Source organism: Pygocentrus nattereri, chromosome 27, assembly GCF_015220715.1.
Source record: "Pygocentrus nattereri isolate fPygNat1 chromosome 27, fPygNat1.pri, whole genome shotgun sequence".
Taxonomy (NCBI): Eukaryota; Metazoa; Chordata; class Actinopteri; order Characiformes; family Serrasalmidae; genus Pygocentrus; species Pygocentrus nattereri.
In genome coordinates, this window is record NC_051237.1 from 24651130 (window position 1) to 24671180 (window position 20051).

Genomic DNA, 20051 nt, shown 5'->3' on the forward strand with positions numbered 1-20051 from the left:
AAGCTGTTAATGAATGAAACAACGTAAAATGTGTTTAAAAGCTGTTAGTGAATGAAACAGTGTGGAACAGTGTGTTTAAAAGCTGTTAGTGAATGAAACAGTGTGGAACAGTGTGTTTAAAAGCTGATAGTGAATGAAACTGAAACAGTGTGTTTAAAAGCCATTAGTGAATGAAAGATGGACTTCAAACACTTCCTGTTATTCCCCTCTAACCCCTTCTCCACCCGATTACTCATCTCTGCAGCTCACGCCATCTCAGATATCGAGGCCGCAGCACGAATATTTTGCACGAAAGGGTATCAGGCGGGGGTGGTTTAGTTCAGTGAAGCTTTCAGTCTTACTGGAGTTTTACACACAAATAAAGCCACAAACAAGGCAGTAAAACCAAGGGCGTTGTATCTCAAAGCTACAAGGTTTTCAGTTGAAAACTAACACTTCTGACACATTCTGTCAAAACAATGTGCAGCTTTGAGGTGTGTTTTCTCTCATTTGATGGGCGTGGCAGCCAATCAGCAGTGACGTGTATACAAACACAACAGTATTAAAAATGCAGCACATGACGGAGTCCAATAAAGTCCAATAAAGTCTGATAAAGTCCGATAAAGTCTGATAAAGTCTCAAAGCTCAGCCTAAAACCTTTTTTCTGACTTCCACTCCCTTTAATACTTTTCCCCCTGACATTGTAAAGTAACCTTGGGTTTGTTAAAGGTGCTACATAAGTCGCGTTAATAATAATAATAATAATAATAGTAATAAATTCCTCTAAACACGCAGCCGCTGCAGCTTGGTATACACAACTACTAAAGACGTTAGAAGACGCATTTGTCGTAAGTACGTTGTAAAAAATGGCTCATCAAAACAAAAAATGTGAGCAAAAAATCGTTCAAAGTATTTATTTAGGTTGAGTAAAACTAAGTCAGTTGCTACTTATCACACTTTTAATAGAATAAGCCAATAATTACTTCATTTTAAGTTACTGTGGGTTACTGTGTGTGTAGATTTCCACAAACACTCTTTATAGCACATTTTTGAAAGCATTTCAACTTTCTAATGTAGTCGTTTAAATAATTCGCTTCATTCACGAATTCAAACCCATCTATTTCAAGAAAAAGGACACCAAGAATGACCTTTGCTTGGGTACCACAACAGTGTTAAACACATCACAATTTCAATTTAAATTAACGTTTTGTCATGTTTTGTTGGGGCCAAATGCAGCCCAGGTCTTAAATGAAACGAGAGGGGGAGGAGCCAAGCATGGAGGAGGAGCTGAACACGTCAATAATAAATACCATAATATTAAAACCACGCTTGCTGTCGTTTCCCGATAACTGCTGTGGCTTCTGATAACCGCCTTTGTTTCCGATAACCGCCGCGGTTTCCGATAACCGTCGTCGTTTCCGATAACCGCCGTGGTTTCCTCGTCCAACAATCAGCGTCTGACCTACAAATGCTCTTCTGGATAGACACAAATTCCCACAGACACTCTCCAACATCTTGTAGGAAGCTTCCCAGAAGAGTCGAAGCTGTTAGAGCTGCAAAGGAGGACCAACTCCGTATTAATGCCTATGGATTTAGAATTCGAGTCATAAAAGCTCCTGTAGGTGTGACGTATAGGTGTCCCAATGCTTTTGTCGCGTCCACAGGCACCACAGAGTGTACCATGAGCTGATGGCTGGACTGTACAGCTATAGAAGTTCACTTCATCCATTTCCCACCTACTGAACACTCACAGCAACACAACACGCTCAAATCCAGAAAAACAGTTTTAGACTCGGAACGTCTTTTTCAGACGGCCCTCGCTCTGGGCTCGAGTCCAACTAAAGTCGAGGCTGAAAACAGTGAGTCAGCCTGAAATCCCTTCTTGGTGGCTCATACTGTGTTTTTAGAAAGCTGCTTCTTTTCTGTTGCCAAGCAACACCAGCATCAGTACCTCGTCCTAACAGCAAGCCAGCTTTCAATCCTAGCATCACATTAAATATGAGCAGCAGGTCAGCAGGTACCACAGATTAACCACCTTACCTGCAAACATCAACAACTCGGCTACAAGTACCATATGAATATTATATTATTGTTGTTATTATTATGATATTTGGAGGAAGGGTCATGTGAGCGGACACTACAGCTTTTTACTCTTATTAATCTTTGAGGTTGCAACACTAAAAAGCATCGTTATTGTGAGTGCACTGACACACAATTACTGATGCCACTGACCAACAGACTGTCTTGTGCTTGATGGTTGTATATTGTGTAGTTTGTATAATCTGTGTGTATTTATTAATTGTGTTTACATGCACACGAAGATCTTATCATAGTCTGAGTTCTGCAGTTATCTGATCATTCTAACGGTCATGTAAACAGCACCCTGAATACTTGGATTGCAGTAAGGTCTAGAAATCCCATTAAGGAATCTGACAAATAGGCTGGACTTCAGCTCAGTGATCAGATTTCTCAGTCTGAGCAAGTGCGAAAACAGACGGCGGTACCGGAAATAAGTGAGCGGCATCACCGCGAGAGGCAGCAAAACACTTTAGTAGCGACCATGAAAGCACACGCTTGATGAAGTGAAGGATTTACATACTCTTCATCTTCTAGATGACGTATGTTCAGATTTTCTTGTGGCGCAATGTTTAAAATAAAAAGCCGTTTGAAGTTTTACATTACGTTTATATCACATCGTATTCTGTGAGTTTATTGGCTGGTTATAAAGCAGAAATCTGACTGCGGTCTGACTCCTGTAGAACCGGAGTTACCCCGTTATCTGATCCAAGTGCTTGTAAAGCGTGTTGATCGCGTTACTGACAAAATCGGATTTTCTGCAGTGGTCGGATTATTCAGTGCAGGTAAATGCACTCGGTGTCTGCTGCAGATCGGAGTTAAGTGCAGCACTTAAGCACCGTTTCCTGACGAAACTACATCTAATTCCTCTCTCAGCAAATCTGTCATAGAAGAAATGACAAGAAATCGGACTTTGATGTCGATGCGGCTCCACTCTGATGACCGTTTTGGCTTGTTTGCTGTTAGGACAGGTGGAACACTCGGTCAGCTGTGTCTGCGCTACTTTGAAAAGCTAAAGTTGGTCAACATTGTCCAGTATAGTCATATTTCAATCTACACACACAGAAGTGTCTGCTCCGCCTTCCTGTTCATCTGATTGGTCAGCACCAGGGTTGGACAGCGTCCCCATTCTTCATACCTTTAGCCGTCTCCAAATATCAGCGCGGCATGCGGTATTTCTGGGGGATGAGGGGGGTGTAGTAAGTGATTTTTTTTGCCATCAGATCCTGCAATATTTCAAGACACCAAATAAGTGAAGACAGCGCACAATTTCCAAGAAATCATTCACTAAATGCCGAACCATCTATCTAACAACAGTGCTGCCAACTAGGAGAGAGAGCTGGTCAGCAGTCGCTTCGCTAGCATCAACAGAGCATGCTCGCTGCTGGCAACCTTGGCTGGAATGCCAAAAACCAAGATTCGCCATAAGAATTACAATCTCGAAAAGCAGCTCAAATCAGGCTCAAGCATCCTATTTTTTATTTTTCCCAATTTTCTCCCCCAGTTTAGTCGTATCCAGTTCCACCCGCTAGTAGGAACTCGCCCAATCACATGATACCACCAGCGCTAGGAGGGTGAGGGCCAACGCAGGCTTCCTCCGAGTTCTGTGAAGCTCCACCGCATCTATTCAAACTGCCGCTCATGCAACGTCGCTGAACAGCTGAATGCGCTTGGAGGACCAGCAGCGCTGTTTCATCAGCTAACAGACGTTATGAGCCTGTGAAGAGGGGCTGAGATATACGTCATCTGCCTCTCACCATGTGAAGCTGCTGGATTCGTGTGTCTGTCTACATTCTGTGTGAAACTGACCGACGGACACTCAGGAAATCACTACAATCACTACAAATCACAAACAATTTACAGCTGCTGAAGCTGCTGCAGCAGGTTTGGAAAGTAGTGATGAAGATAATGGAGCGTTTAGATATGAAACACGTAAGGATCGTGTTCTATGAAGAGCCTTTAGAGAGTTTAGAGTAAGAAGAGTCTGAGCAGCTTGATCATTAGAAGGATGAGCGGCAAAGTCCTTATAGGAGTGTCTGCCCACTAGGACATCAGGCAGTGTCCTCGAGCAGTTACTTCCACTCAAAGAGCCTCCTATCTCTTCACATTTCATTTGAAATGCTCTTTTATACCCAATCATGTTACTGTGTTACTGACCTGTTGCCAATCAACCACCAGGTGTTTTTTTTTTTTTTTTAAGCATCACACAAATTTACCAGCCTTTTGTTCCCCCGTGCCAACTTTTTTGGAACGTGTTACTGACATCAAACGCAAATATTTTTCAAACAGTTAAATTTCTCAGCTTCAACTTTTGATATGTTGTCTTTGAACTATTTTCAGTGAGATATAGGGTTTAAATGATTTTTTGGAAATGGAGTTCTAATTAAAAATGAACAGTTAAAGCCACATTAATGTTTCAGAAGCATATAGTAACTGGAAAAATCTGACAGAACTGCATAGTTTGCAGCGTCTGGCTGAAATAAAGCATCAAAACATATTTTTTCAGCTCGCTCTGACCACTGCGCATGCTCCTATCTCCAGAATCAGGGCTTTTCCCACCTGCGGCTTCATCTGCAAGTCTACTGGCTCGAGTGAAATGTGGGACTTTCCCTGTAAACAGATGCTACGTTGAGCGCCGTGAGCTTCCTCTCCATTCAAACAGACCCCTTTATTATATGCTCTTACAATAACAGCCCATACGCTGACATGCTCTCGTTCTGATTGGCTGGACGGAGCGCGTCAGTGAGACGGCGGTCAGAATTAAAGTGTGTAGAATCAGAATCAGAATCAGGGCAGGCGGCCGTGCTGCAGAGCCCAGCGCGGATTTGAAGGTGATTAACGAAGCATTTCCGCAGCGCGCGCTGCCAGGAACTCACGAGGAGGAAACCAGAAACCAGGCTGCACCGGTTGTGGTGATGACAGAGCGCCTTCTAGACACGAAACGCCAACCGCATCTCTATAATATCTGTTATTTACAGCACAGCCTCTGCGAGTTCTGCTCAGCGCCTTCCACACCTGCTTTAATCACCGTGTTCGTCCTCACAGGGTTCTTTACTGGAATCCTGCTGGGTTACGTTCAAATCTGGACTAAATCAGCCGAAAAACACTTCACACTGCAAAAAATGACGCCTAGTCGAGGGAAAGTGTCCCCTATCTAGTCATCATCGCCCAGTGTAGTGAGATAGTTTTACTTAATGTCTAGAATGTCCATCATCCCCTTGGAATTATAAGGTTCTGTCTGTGTTCTGAGCAGTTCTGAGACACTGAGCCTCAAAGATGTTTGGACTCCAAACATCAGAACTGATATGTGGAACGAGTCTCTTTAACACATGACAGTGACAGACACACTCAGCCTATTTTAAATGTACAATTTCAAAATCCTGTCAAATCTGGAAAGGAGTGCATCTTGGAACAGGACAAATGCACGGAGAACCTTCTAATCCCGAGAACCCACTTTCTGCTTGGAGTTCTAAGTTTCTATCTGAAAAAAAAAAAAAAACAGAAAGAAGCATCGATTTCCAAAAAAACCAAGCAGTTTATCTTCGTGATTTGGCTTAAAACATCAAATCAGGGTAACAGAGTTTCTACTTTACCAGAAAATTAAACTTAATGCTTTCTGTGACATTTGACATGTTTTTTTTATTATTTATTTATTTTAAATAACATTTATGTCTCGTTTTAGGACAAATCTTATTTTTCTTATTGAATAAAAGCACTGACTGATAGACTAAGTATAAAGGCCAGTGCTACATACTGTGTCCAGTGCAGAGGTCAGTTTTAGCCGCAATGTCTTCTTTTGGGAGACAGAAGAAAAAGAAAAGATGGATGGATGAATGAAACGAATGTTTATGTTGTAATTAAGAGCCCATCCGTCCAGAGGTTCGCTATTTAATCACCTTTAGGGCTCAATATTTATGAAATCTAAGACGATGAGAGTTTTTAAAGACGACAGCCGAGTTTCAGCCACGTGCTTTCATCTGCGGAGACACAACAAAGAGGCAGAACCTGCCTGCTCCTCTTGTGTGTACTCGCAGTGCTGACTGGCTCACAGAGAGAACCTTACAGAACCAAGTTAGAGTTTGACTTTGGAGATAGAACCTTTTTGTTTTCTAGTCAAAAAGTGCAAAAATGCACACAACTTAAAAAACCACCTCATAGCATTTTAAGGAGTGTCCAAGAACAAGAATATATGAATGACTGGAAAAGAAAAAAAAACGCCAGAACCTCATCGTTCCAAGGAGACGATACGTTCTAAGAGAGGAAATGTGGGGAGGCAGTTCGCACTACAGTCACTGTTTGAGTGAAATGTGCTAAACTGAACTGACCACACGGTCAAATGCAAATAAAGCTGGACGAAATAAGTGAAACCTGCTTGTTCTGAACGGGTCCTTTTAGACCTTCTGACCCATAACAACACTTTCAGTGCTTTCAACTGTTCTGCACCGTCCAGTTCACCCAAGGCTCTGTCTTCAAACTGCACTGTGGTGTTTTATAAAAAGACCGAAGTGCTGCTGGGACCTGTGGTGCTGTAATTACTCCCAGACTCTGAGTCCCAGGCTAATGAGTCACGCTGGTAAGTGTTTAGGTTCTCCACTGCGTGTAAAGATTCTGGTGGTTCCTGCCTGTAATAGAGCAAACTGTACTGTCTGTACTGTATGATATCAGAATTTATGACTATTATTAAAACAGAGTGTCTCTGACTGGATGTGACAGACATGTAAACAAAAATCTAAATAACCTTTTTAGTTTAAGCGATAGCAAAACACAAGATTATGAAAGTACCGTACATTACTATGCAAAATAAAACTAATATGAAACACTGACAAATATTTGTATCAGAACTGAGACCACATTGTTTGAAATACTGAGAAACGGCATCACCTCAACAGTGTTTTCTATACAGACTACACAAAAAAAACATATACATAATTTTATACAAGCATGAGAATGAATATTTATTATTTATTTATTTAGTTAGTTGGGCTCAGTGATGTCAAAGTGGGGACCCTCTGGGTCAAAGTGCTGTGGAGATCAGCGTTTACCCTCAGCTTCTTTAACTGGCTGTATAGCTGAATGGTTAAGTAACTTGTCCCGTGTGGGAGAGCAGAGTTCAGGCCCAGCGCAGAGAAGCTCTCGTTCGGCTTCGAATGGCCTGGCGCTGCACGTGAGGTCGTTAGATCTGTCGGTGCAGCTCTAACGATGTGGTTATCATTGAAACTCAAATTACAATAACGATGCAAATACAATTGATGGTGCAGTCCTACGATGAATACATCACATCTAATGGGAAAGGGGTATTTTCTTAAGGGGAACTCCACTGATTTTTCAACATTTCTGTGTAAATAAATGGTTAACATGTCAACAAAGTCATTCTGGGCTGTTTGGGGCGAAATGCTTTGTTGTGGGAAAACTTGCCGAGTCAGAATTATTCACAGTGGTGGTGACAGGAACCAGACATCTTTAATGCCTCACAGTTGTTCTGAACGCACTGCAAAGTGTCTGAGACATGGTTTTAAAGTAGTTATGTGATGCAGTTGGGGTCTAAAATGTATTTTAATCAAAAGGTTTTAATCCATTCATGGTGGAGGGATACATGAGGGGTGCTCTAAGGGAAAACTCCCTAAAGAAAACGTATTTGTACCTTCATCAATCCCTCGGGAAAAAAGAGTAGGTTCGCTGGTGGTTTTGGGTAGTAAATAAAACGGCAATATTTACATCGTGATACCGATGCCTTGACTTCAATTCCTGATCGATACTTTTTCCAGCATGTTCTCTTACACTACAGACTGAAAGTGGGTGTGGCTTGAGGCAGAAATGACTGAGGTGGGTGTGTCTGTGGATGACCCTAATCAAGCACAGCTGGCGTTAATACCATTCACACGGAAAGTAGACAAGCACGTTCCATGGAACTATAAACTGGGATTAAGTAGCGACTCTGACTCTAAACAAGCCGCATTACAAAAGACAAGAGCACCAGTTACTACTGTGCAAAATTAATCAGGCCTGAACATTTTTACATGGTCACTTCAAGCAATTATTCTAGAGATCCCACGTGTCAAACAGAAGGTCCGTGGGTCAAGTCTGGCCCGTGACACAGTCCAATTCGGCCCATTGGTTTTATTTTAATTCTCTATTATTAATAGCCTGTTTCACCCTGAGCTGCACTACAGTCCCCAACATGCACTGCAACATAGTGTGCATTCTGACCCCCGACAACAATCTCTGGACCAGCGGTTCCACAAAAAGAAAAGATGCCTGGTGTCCAGTTCAAGTAGGCAGTTTAAAAAAAAAACCTAAAAGTATTTTTATTTAGAATGACTTTTGAACAGTTAACATCTGTTTTGCTGTTGTCGTCCTGGCATATTCTGAATAAACAATTACCAGTTCAGATCAGAGGAAAACGTTTGGTAGAAATAGAATAAAAGCACAGCTGGCCCACAGATTTGTTAAGAGTTTTTAATGTGACCCTTTCGTGGTTGAGTTTGACACCCCCCTTTGTAGACGACTGCGATTATTTCAGCTGGATGGGTGGCCTGTGTTGAGGCAAATTCATGTAGATAAATAAATAATAATAAACAAAAGAGTAAATGCTTTTAATGAGATTATGGGACACAGGAAAATGACACAAACAGCCTAACTTAGTGCTCTGAAACGTTCAGAACACAGTGCTGAGTGATGTTGTTTAGCTACGTAATTATGTCTAACATTATTTTCTCTGAGAATGAGTTTTTATATTTTCCCTCCTGCTCAGCTCATCACTCTGGATGCTGGGGTGAGTGTGTGTGCAGTACTGACTCAGTAATGTTAGACGGGCAATATGAGGACATTTTACATATTCTGATGTAAAAGATAATAAAATAATCAAAAATACACACAGTCTATGCAGCTCTGACCCACTTTCCATTCTATTTTAGTCTACATTGTTTTTAATACTAACTGTTTAGTAAAAATATTCAATAAAACTTGCATTATTAAATAATTTGACATTGAGTAGCCCAACATCTACGAGAACTACTTCATCTGTTGTTATAATAAATGTCCTGCAAACAACTGCGTTCATGAGCTTCTTCTGTTGCAGATTCACATGAGCATGCATGCTAATGCCCCCTGCTGGAGAAACGTCAGCCTGCAAGTGATTTGCAAAGCCACACCTGCGCTTTCGTTATTAATAACAAAGTGTTTTCTATCATTACAGCTGCGTTTTCATACTTCAGGACTTAATTTGTCCAGAAAACACTGGCCACAGGCGAGGATCAGAGGAACTTTCTCTCCAAGTTAGAGTTAACTCAGCTGCTCTACGCTAACTTTCAGTCATTTTAGCTCATTTTTTACTGCAGTGAGTCACTTTACGGAGAGCTGACGATCCAAACCACATCGGCATTCATTAATGATCAGAGGTGGACGAAGTACACAAATCAAAATACTCCAGCGTCTCTCTTGGTAAATCAGTCTTTTAATAGAACGTCATTAATTAGTGACGCTGACGTCTATTAAAATGATCAGAGGCACAAAACACTGAAGGTAAACAGTTTCCATCAGGGAGAACCGAGTGGCTCTGAAATCACTTTTTACACACAAGCAAAGTTTCAGTTTCAGATTTATTTACAACTTAGTTCCAAGTATAAGTTGAATAAAAACTGGCTTTAAACTCAGGATCACAGATGAGCTCCTTTACTATGTTGATCTGTAGGCGTCTGTTCATAAACATAAACCAGCCCAAACTCATTTACTATAAAATGAAATGGTGTTTGTAGAAATTCAGAAAAAAGCCGCGTCAGTCTCGACTGCATATGTGGACATATTTCTATATTGAGCTCTATTTACACAAAGTTAGGTTAGTTCATCATTTATGTTGAACAGACTCTCCCAAAGTTTTACGCTGCTGCGCTGACGTTGAACCGCGTGCTGCACTGGGTCGGTATGACCAACAGGTCAAAACCAGCTCTAAACAAAGTGACCGCTGGGCCCTGATTGGTGCTCTGGCTTTGCGCTTCTTTCGTTTTGACATGTTACGTTTTTATACACACAGAAACCAAAAGGAACGACAGATTTCTCAAAATGTAGGAGGAAAAAGTCGGATATTAGACTCTGAAATGTAGTGGAGTGAAAGGAAAAAGTCCAGAATGGAGAAACTTCAGTACAGATACACCAAAAATACTAAAGTACAGTAACTAATTACATTTACTCAGTTACTGTCCACCACTAACGATTCCCTTCATGTAAAGTAAATAAAGGTGTCTGAACCTGCGCACCTCTTAACCATGAACCCCCGATTCTCTGTGTATTTTTCAAGCTTAACAGTAATTTAGTCTTTAATTCTCTCAGTTCTTTCACCGAAATGGCAATTATTGGCATTAGGTTACGGGTCCATCATCGATGATATCCGATTACATCGCCTTACTGCCTCGCGCAACGATCACAGGTGCACAAAATCAAGCCATGCAGCTCTACAGTCTCCACAGACCGGACGAAAAGGATCACAGGACGAGTCTGTCCTCGTTTACAACACCACCAAACTGCCTGTGGAAGCGGCGTCAGCCCAAGAACTGTTCATCAGGATCTTCATGGTTTGGCTTTCCAAAACTGGAGTGGTGTAAAGCACCGGCCTTCATCTTCATCTTCTAGATGTTTCTTCATATTTTCTGCTAAAGCGACTCAACGTTTTTAAAAAAAGACGCTCATGAAGTTTGAGTTTTACGCTACGTTCACGTCGTGTCTTCTGCTGCGAGTTTATTGGCTGGTTGTAAATCAGTGATCTGATTACTGTCTGACTCCTGTGGACCTGGAGGTTCCCCACTATCTGGACCACATGGTGAGCGGAGGAACTATGTTCAGAAACCGTGTTAACAGTTAACCACAGCAGGTGCAGCTGGTTTACACCTAAACTCTGCTGGAGCAGGTGCAGGTGGGGTCACCGATGTTTACGGGGAATTAAACCCATTTAATGAATTATTCACAGCGACTATGTAAATAGTGCCGCACGTACATTAACCAGACATTAGTCACGACTGTTCAACGGCCCAAAAGCACCATCCTCAAATTTGACCTCTGTTCCTTTCTGACACACTTATATGATTGAAATTCATTTCTACTGGTGGAGCTTAACGGCTGTAGCTGAATGGGTGGAGCTAAAGCGCTGTAGCTGAATGGTGGAGCTAAACGGCTGTAGCTGAATGGTGGAGCTAAACGGCTGTAGCTGAATGGTGGAGCTAACCGCCGTAGCTGAATGGGTGGAGCTAAACGCCGTAGCTGAATGGGTGGAGCTAAACCGCTGTAGCTGAATGGGTGGAGCTAAACCGCTGTAGCTGAATGGGTGGAGCTAAACCGCTGTAGCTGAATGGGTGGAGCTAAACCGCTGTAGCTGAATGGGTGGAGCTAAACCGCTGTAGCTGAATGGGTGGAGCTAAACCACTGTAGCTGAATGGGTGGAGCTAAACCACTGTAGCTGAATGGTGGAGCTAAACCGCTGTAGCTGAATGGGTGGAGTTAAACCGCTGTAGCTGAATGGGTGGAGTTAAACCGCTGTAGCTGAATGGTGGAGCTAAACCGCTGTAGCTGAATGGGTGGAGTTAAACCGCTGTAGCTGAATGGTGGAGCTAAACCGCTGTAGCTGAACTTCCACCCAAAGATAGGAATGTTTTTTGGTTTCTGCAGCAACAAAATAAAACCTCTTTTTAACCGCCTCCTGTGTTTCAAGTTAACTTCCTCTCCTGTAGCTCAGCTAGAAGTCCATCAGTTTGGACGACGTTCCATATAATGCCCGTATGACCAGCTCCGGGGCGGAGCTGACGGGTTAAAGCTCTCGTTTCTGGCAGTTACGCTCCTGAGCCGTGTGGTTAACATGCGGCCGCAGACGAGGCCCCGAGTCTCCACACGTCAACTGCCTGTCAGAAGCTCCTCAGCCAAGCTACACATGCGCTGCTGGGAAGCCGTTAATTATTAATCGGACGCTTCCACCGGTGTGCAGCCGAGCCGCGGGCAGAGTGAAATAACGGCTCTCCGAGTTCTGGATTATGAAACATGAGCTGCAGCGGTGGAAGCGTAATCTCTAATCCACCACGCCGAGGAAGGACGTGGCTCAGAGCTGCTGCTCCCGCCAGCCGCCGCATTTATTACCGCCGCTCTTTCATTTAGGGGCCAAAGAGGGTCGTTAAAAAGCCAGCGTGTCCAGACAGACGGCAGGGCTGGACGATACGGAAAAATACATCACGGTCTGACAAGACCTGGTCACGATGCACAACACGCATGAAGATATTTACTGTTTCCGAGGTTTTTAACAGACAAAATAGAACCTGTAGTGACCCATATGACAATGACCATAATAATAATAATAATAATAATAATAAACATACAGCTACAATGTTTTTATTCAATGTTGTATAAACTGCACTAAATCTCATTAAAGGCCTGATTTTCCTCACTTTAACGACACATGAATGTCTCCAGTGATTCTTTAAGTACTGACGATTAAAAAGTACATCAAAAACCATAATACTGACATCATAATGACAAAATATCACACTGCCCACCCCTACACCCTTAAAAAGAAGGTTCTTTAATGGTTCTTTAGTAAAGAAACTGGTTCTATACAGAACCATGAACACTCATCGAACACTCTGCATGATTAACGGGTTCTGTGCATCGCAAAAGGTTCTTTAGATAGAAGGAAAACGTGCCGAAGATGGTTCTTTATAGAGGGGCTTTTTTTAATCCCACAAACGGGGAACTTCCACCTCCGCATTTAACCCATCCGTGAAGTGAAACACCACATACACACTAGTGAACACACACACACTAGGGGGCAGTGAGCGGTGGGCAGCCCTATCCACGGCGCCCGGGGAGCAGTTGGGGGTTAGGTGTCTTGCTCAAGGACACCTCAGTCATGGACTGTTGGCGCTGGGGATCGGACCGGCAACATTCCGGTCACAGGGACAGTTCCCTAACCTCCACGACTGCCCCCCAATATAGTACCAAAACGGGTTCTTCTATCATAACAAGCTTGACATCCCTTCTGAGTGCTACATAGAACCATCTACAGCACATTCTCCATCAATCTGAAGAACCATTTCACCATGCAAATTTTTCAGAAATCTGTATAGAACCATTTTCTTCACTAAAGAACCCTTGAAGAGTCGTCAATTTTAAACATGAACTGTTATAACACCTGGTTCTTCAGGGGGTTTTGGTAAAATAGCTTTATGCACACAACTCACCATGAACTCACACCAGCAGGAGCTCACGAACGCACAGTAACAGCTTTTAAAATCGAGCGGAATACACACTTAAAATCGACCGTTTCTCAAGGGTTCTTTGGTAAAGAGAGTGGTTCTACATAGAACAATGAACACTTAAAGAGCCCTTTTCACGCTTAAACTGTTCTTTGCATCTTGAAAGCGTTCTTCAGATAGAACCAAAAGGGTTCTTCTACTGCAACAAACTTGACAATAAGCTGTAGATGGTTCTATAAAGAACCTTCTTGAATCTAGTTCTATATTGCACCAAAACGGGTTCTGCTGTTGTCTATGTCAAGCTTGTAGCGATAGAAGAACATTTTTAGGTGCTGTACGGAACCACACAGAACCACCTACAGCTTATTCCCCATCAATATCACCTTGCAAAAAACTTTAAGTATGTAGATGCTTCTCTATAAAACTTATGGTTCTAAATAAAACCATTCCTTTTACTAGAGCCCTTTAAGAACAATTTCAGTGTAGTGCAAAGCTGCTGCTGAATTGTCTGCTCTTTTAATTTGAACAATAAATATAAGAAGAACGCTAATAATAATTACTAATAACACTAATAATACAAATAATACAAGCACTAATACTAATATAGCAAGAAAAATACATTCCGTATCCTTTCTAGTGTCTTATGGCTTTTAGAATATCACAATACATACAGTCATATGCGAAAATGTGTGCGTCCCTGGACAAATTTTAAGTGTAAATACGTAAGTAAACACGTCCCCTACAGTAACACACATCCAGACATTTTAATACACAGTGACTGGTTATTCACTCAATTTAACATATTGGGGGGAAAATGTGCAAAAGCATGTTTTCTATTTTATTATTCCCCCAATATGTTAAATTCTATAATTAAACAGCTGGTGTGTATTACAATGTGCTGAATGTGTTCTCTGTAGAGGACGTGTTAACTTATTCACACCCAGAAGATCAACACGTACACTGAAATTACCCAGGGGTGCACAAACTTTTGCAAACGACTGTATATGAAGCAGGTGAAATGAGCTCAGTTAGGCCAGCGTGGCATCTTCAACATTACTGTCACCAGCTGAGCGTCATAAATCTGCCGTATCAGCTTTACAGTGTCAGTTTGAACACAAAGGAAAGCAGGAATCCTGCAGGTTGTAGATAATGCCCACCTTTACCACAGCGTAGACGGAGCGCAACGGGATAGAATAGCCTTAAAGGGGAATTCCACCAAAATCACACACATTTGTTCATAAATATGTGGTTAAACAGAGTCAGAGCTGTTCACAGTGGTGGTGATAGGAACCAGACGTCCCCCTCTAAAAGCTCCTCACAGAAAGTTCCTACATGAACTGGTTCTGAATTCACTGCCTGATGACTGAGACGCTGTTTTATGAGAGTTTAGAGAACTTCAACTCCATTCATGGTGGAGGGAGACATGCAGGGCGCTGTGCGGCAAAATAATCCCCAAAGAAAACTCATTATTCCAGATTTTCCATCATCAGCATTCCATATAAACTCAGAAGACTCGTGTAGGTTCTCTGGTGGTTCTGGATGGTAAATAAAATGTGTGTATCTGTGTTGTAGTCATGGCGACGCCTGGTTCCCATCACTACCACTGTAAAGACGTCTGAACCAGTTCACACCAAACCCTCTGAACCTCTCCGTTTACACCTCACACATCCAAGTACGTGGGAATATTGGAAAATCGGTGGAGTTCCCCTTCATGGCCTGGATTTGCTCTACAGTGGAAAACTCTGGTGTGAAGCTGCTGCAAAGAAAAAGTTATTAGGACAGAAACAGGATGAGGCAAGAGAGTACGTACCATTTTTGTTCTCTGCCGGTTCCTGACCCTGTTCTTTAGCTCCTGCTCCCTCTGAGCTGCCCGGAGAGTCCGTCCTGTTCTCCTGTGGCTCCTCGTCTACGACCCTTTTATCCTCCGTCTCCCGCACTCGCTCCCTCAGCTCCTCGTTCTCCCGCTCCGTCTTCGTCAGCTCCAGCAGCAGGTCATCAAAACTGTCCTCCACGATTTTGGTCAGTTCACATACAGCAAACTCCAGAACCTGCTCCATCACCACCTTCAGCTGATCTGCAGAGGAACACAGACAGACAGACGGGTGAGTCCTAAAAAAGGACAAACACTGGAAACGGAAGAAACATCTTAAAGGGCTCATAGTCTTATAACACATTATAACACATTATAACACAGCCGTTTGTCCAGCTCCAGTCTGTCTCTCGGCTCCTCTCAGAGTCTTCATCCTCTGAACAGGAGTTCAGGACCATCAGGTACTGAAACTGAGCCTGTACTGCGGTGGGTTTCCCCTGGAGCCGGTTAGCTACACTAGCATTAGTGTGGCCCAGCGGAGTTCAGCTCAAAGCTCCACAGAACATCATCATCATCACCATTAACCACCTAGTCCAGATAGGGTCACAGCTCCATAAAACATCAGCATCATCATCGTCATCATCATCATCACCGTTAAAGCCTAGTCCAGATAGGGTCACAGCTCCATAAAACATCATCATCATCATCATCACCGTTAAAGCCTAGTCCAAATAGGGTCACAGCTCCATAAAACATCATCATCATCATCATCATCATCATCATCATCATCACCGTTAAAGCCTAGTCCAGATAGGGTCACAGCTCCATAAAACATCATCATCATCATCATCATCATCATCACCGTTAAAGCCTAGTCCAGATAGGGTCACAGCTCCATAAAACATCATCATCATCATCATCATCATCATCATCACCGTTAAAGCCTAGTCCAGATAGGGTCACAGCTCCATAAAACATCATCATCATCATCATCACCGTTAAAGCCTAGTCCAGATAGGGTCACAGCTCCATAAAACATCATCATCATCATCATCATCATCACCGTTAAAGCCTAGTCCAGATAGGGTCACAGCTCCATAAAACAACATCATCATCATCATCATCATCATCATCACCGTTAAAGCCTAGTCCAGATAGGGTCACAGCTCCATAAAACATCATCATCATCATCATCACCATTAAAGCCTAGTCCAGATAGGGTCACAGCTCCATAAAACATCATCATCATCATCATCATTACCGTTAACGCCTAGTCCAGATAGGGTCACAGCTCCATAAAACATCATCATCATCACCGTTAACGCCTAGTCCAGATAGGGTCACAGCTCCATAAAACATCATCATCATCATCATCATCATCATCATCATCATCATCACCATTAAAGCCTAGTCCAGATAGGGTCACGGCTCCATAAAACATCATCATCATCATCATCATCATCATCACCGTTAAAGCCTAGTCCAGATAGGGTCACAGCTCCATAAAACATCATCATCATCATCATCATCATCACCGTTAAAGCCTAGTCCAGATAGGGTCACGGCTCCACCGAACTGGTTTATTTATCTTCTGTCACTTCAGCACCAGACGCTCGAGTCTGTGCTCTCAGATACAAGTCTGTATCCTCCAAACGGGTGTTCTTAATCATGGGTTAGCTAGAACCGAGCCTGTCCTGCAGCGCCTAGGAGGCTACAGCTTGAAGCACTGCAGAACAGGTTCGAGTTCAGCTTCCCGTCGCTCCGACGCTGATCAGCGGACTTTGTCCTCGCTGGTGTGAGCTGTGATCGTCTAAACTCGTGACGTCAGAGCAGGTAGTCGACAGCTACTCCGTCCTGGTGAGCAGCTTCCTTTAACATTCAGAAACTTGTTAGGCTGAAGCTTCGACGTTCACCGAGCGGTGGATTTAAAATCGAGCGCTGCTTTCGCTGATCTGCGACTGTGAGAGCGAACTGAGCCGATTAGACTGAGTTCAGGTATGGAATCACGCAGCAGGAAGCGCTAGAACACCAACATGAACGCAGAACCAACCACCAATAGCTGTTCACGTTACATCATCTCACCCAATGGCTCTGTGGCCTCGAGCACAGCCAGCTAACCATGCCAAAAAAACCAGGCTTGTGTTTAAGCATTCCCGTGTGGAACCGTGTCCGTGTGGAACCGCCACTGGAACAGTTAACCTCTGTGCTCAGAACCGTTCGGCCCTGCAGTGGGAAACAGGCCTTTGTCTCTTACGGTTAAACAGGCTGTTTCTGAGCTGTCACTGTTTTTTGTTACTGTGCCATGAACACTTTTGTAAATGAGCTCTGCTCTGATTGGCTGTCCTCAATTGAGTCTCGTTACAAAAGAGGTAAAAAGCACTGTTGGACTAATTCTGGGGGACTCCGGGCCGCTCCCAGGCCAACCTGGAGATATAATTGCTCCAGTGGGTCCTAGGACGACCCCGGGGTCTCGTGCCAGTAGGCCGTGCATTGTAAACCCCCACCAGAAGACGCCCACGTCAACCAGCTCCTCTCAATGCGGAGGAGTAGCAGCGCTACTCCGAGCTCCTTTCGGATGACTGAGCTCCTCACCCTATCAAGCAGAGTGTAGCCCGCTGTGTACCCTGCCCAGGAGAGGGTTACCAGGACCTATCCCTGGAGCCAGGTCTGGGGGTAGTGCTCCTTGGCAAGCGCCTGGTGGCCGTGCAACGTGAAAAGGCAACATGGAGGGACCATGTGGGCCCACCACCCGCAAGGTCCAGCATGGGGGACCGGTGCAGTGCCATATAGGCAGTAGGAGATGCAGGGAGGTCCTTTGTGGCCTAGACCCCTGTGGCAGAAACTGACTCTTGAGAGTCAGTCGATTGTATTTTTATGTCACAATCGCAACTGAAGACAGCGTAATTTTCAAACCGCAAGAGCTGCAGTTTTTAAAATACAGCCTACATCATCAATAACGTGTACGTTTTAAGCGGGGAATTTGAACCCAATAACACACAAGCTTTGGAAATGCCTGTAGGAAAGTTAGACCAATCAGAGGCAGCCAAACCTCCATGTGTTGTGACATCACAACCACAGCCTACTGGCTGTCTGGCTCACTGCATTCAGCGGTCAAACCTCAAGCCACAAAACTCAGACATTCACGCCTGCTTGGCCAAAAACCAGACTGAACCTTCATGTATAGAAAACGATCACAATTTACATCGCAGCTGCAATATCAGTCAGAAAGATCACAATTTTCCCCAAATCGTTCAGCCCCAGGAACAGCTACCTACTGCATCTCCCCACGTGTGTTACAGCACCCGGTCAAGAACCTGCTGTTCTTGAACTTGCCTGCAAATGTCTTTTATTTTCTCTCAAGCAAATCAAATCAAATCAAATCAAATTTATTTGTATAGCGCTTTTTACAACGGATGTTGTCACAAAGCAGCTTTACAGAATTTCGGAAAAGACAAAGTTTTAACAGGAGTGTAAGAATGTACAGAAACCCCCAAACTGATGAAAACGCATCCATTTCATAATTTGCGTGTGACACATTATGGAAAGTGACTGTGGAAAATAACTGCGATCAGGGGATTATTTAATAAGCCTAATAAACACAGACGTCTGTAAGCCCCTCCCCCAAAAAAGGGAGCAGATGATTTTCCATAGCTCAGATTCTGAACTGCATGAATCTACAACAAAACCATCTTGGCTTCACTGTCCTGTTCTCTGAGGAGCACATAGAAATGCTTTAGATGGCAATGGAAGAAATCGTCCTCCAAAGCCCAGTAAATTCCAGCTACTCCTTAAAAAATGCTTCCCTTGAAATCCACAAGTAGCGAAATAGTAATAAATGTTTATGTGGTGCACTGAGACCAACGATGGAGGAATAAACATGAAGCAAAAGTGAAGTAAACGGCTGAAGAGTTGATTCTATGCTGAACTATAAACATATCCCATGATTCACTGCTCAGTACCAGTAACACAGAAACAGGTATTGGGGGTGGCAGTTAAGAAGCACTGCGTCCCACAGGCATCACTACAGTGAGGAAGTCCTCCAATAACTAACCGACTCGCCTACTTCCTTGCAACCAAGTCATTAGAACAGTTCCCTGATCACCGTATCCCAGCGCAGGGGTGGGCAACACGATGATATTTTATTGTTATCGTGATAAATTACACTAATCACACTAATTCACCAAGCGTGCCTAAAACAATATCAGACTTCACCGCCTTTAATACAAACTGGCCCGTGAAACTTTCATGCGACGTGGAAACGAGCGGAGATCTCGGCGCTGAATCAGCCTCGGTGCGTGAAATCAAGCGCCAGAATGCCAGCACCTAATTTACATATCATTTACATGTAGCACACCTTAATTCATGCAGATGTTTTTTATTGGGAGCCAAAAAAACATCAGCAACTGCTATGTTAAATAACTGGTTTTAAGAACGCCCATTAAAAGGTTCTTTAAGGATCCTTTATAGAACCCTGAACACTCAAAGAACCATTTTCACAATGGTTATTTTTAGAACGATATACAACACATTCCCCATCAACCTAAAGAACCATTCCACCATGCAAAGAACCATTTAAGCATGAAATGGATATATATATAACTTATTCTAAATAGAACCATTCCCTTTACTAAAAAACCTTTGAAGAACCATCTGTTTAAGAGTGTAGTAAAGGGAATGGTTCTACTTACTCGCATGCTTAAATGGTTCTTAGCATGGTGAAATGGTTCTTCAGATTGTATAGGGTTCTATATAGCACCAAAAAGGGTTCTTCTATTGTTACAATGTCAGATTGTCAAGGTTCTCTACATAGAACCTTTTCAAAATATTCTATACAGAGCCATATACAACACATTCTCCAACAATCCGAAGAACCGTTCCACCATGCAAAGAACCGTTTAAGCATGAAATGGATATTAAACTTATTCTAAATAGAACCTCTTTACTAAAGAATATTTGAA

General features: G+C 43.1%; 1 protein-coding gene across 2 annotated transcripts in view; it reads right to left on the bottom strand.

Moving 5' to 3' along the window:
- si:dkeyp-113d7.10 (zinc finger and SCAN domain-containing protein 2) overlaps positions 1-20051 on the bottom strand; it is a 32775-nt gene that overhangs the window by 9017 nt on the left and 3707 nt on the right. For both annotated transcript variants that reach the window (XM_037535177.1, XM_017716206.2), the window contains exon 2: positions 15094-15357. In XM_037535177.1, coding sequence (XP_037391074.1) covers positions 15094-15357 — 264 coding nt within the window. The remainder of the gene's footprint in view (positions 1-15093; positions 15358-20051) is intronic.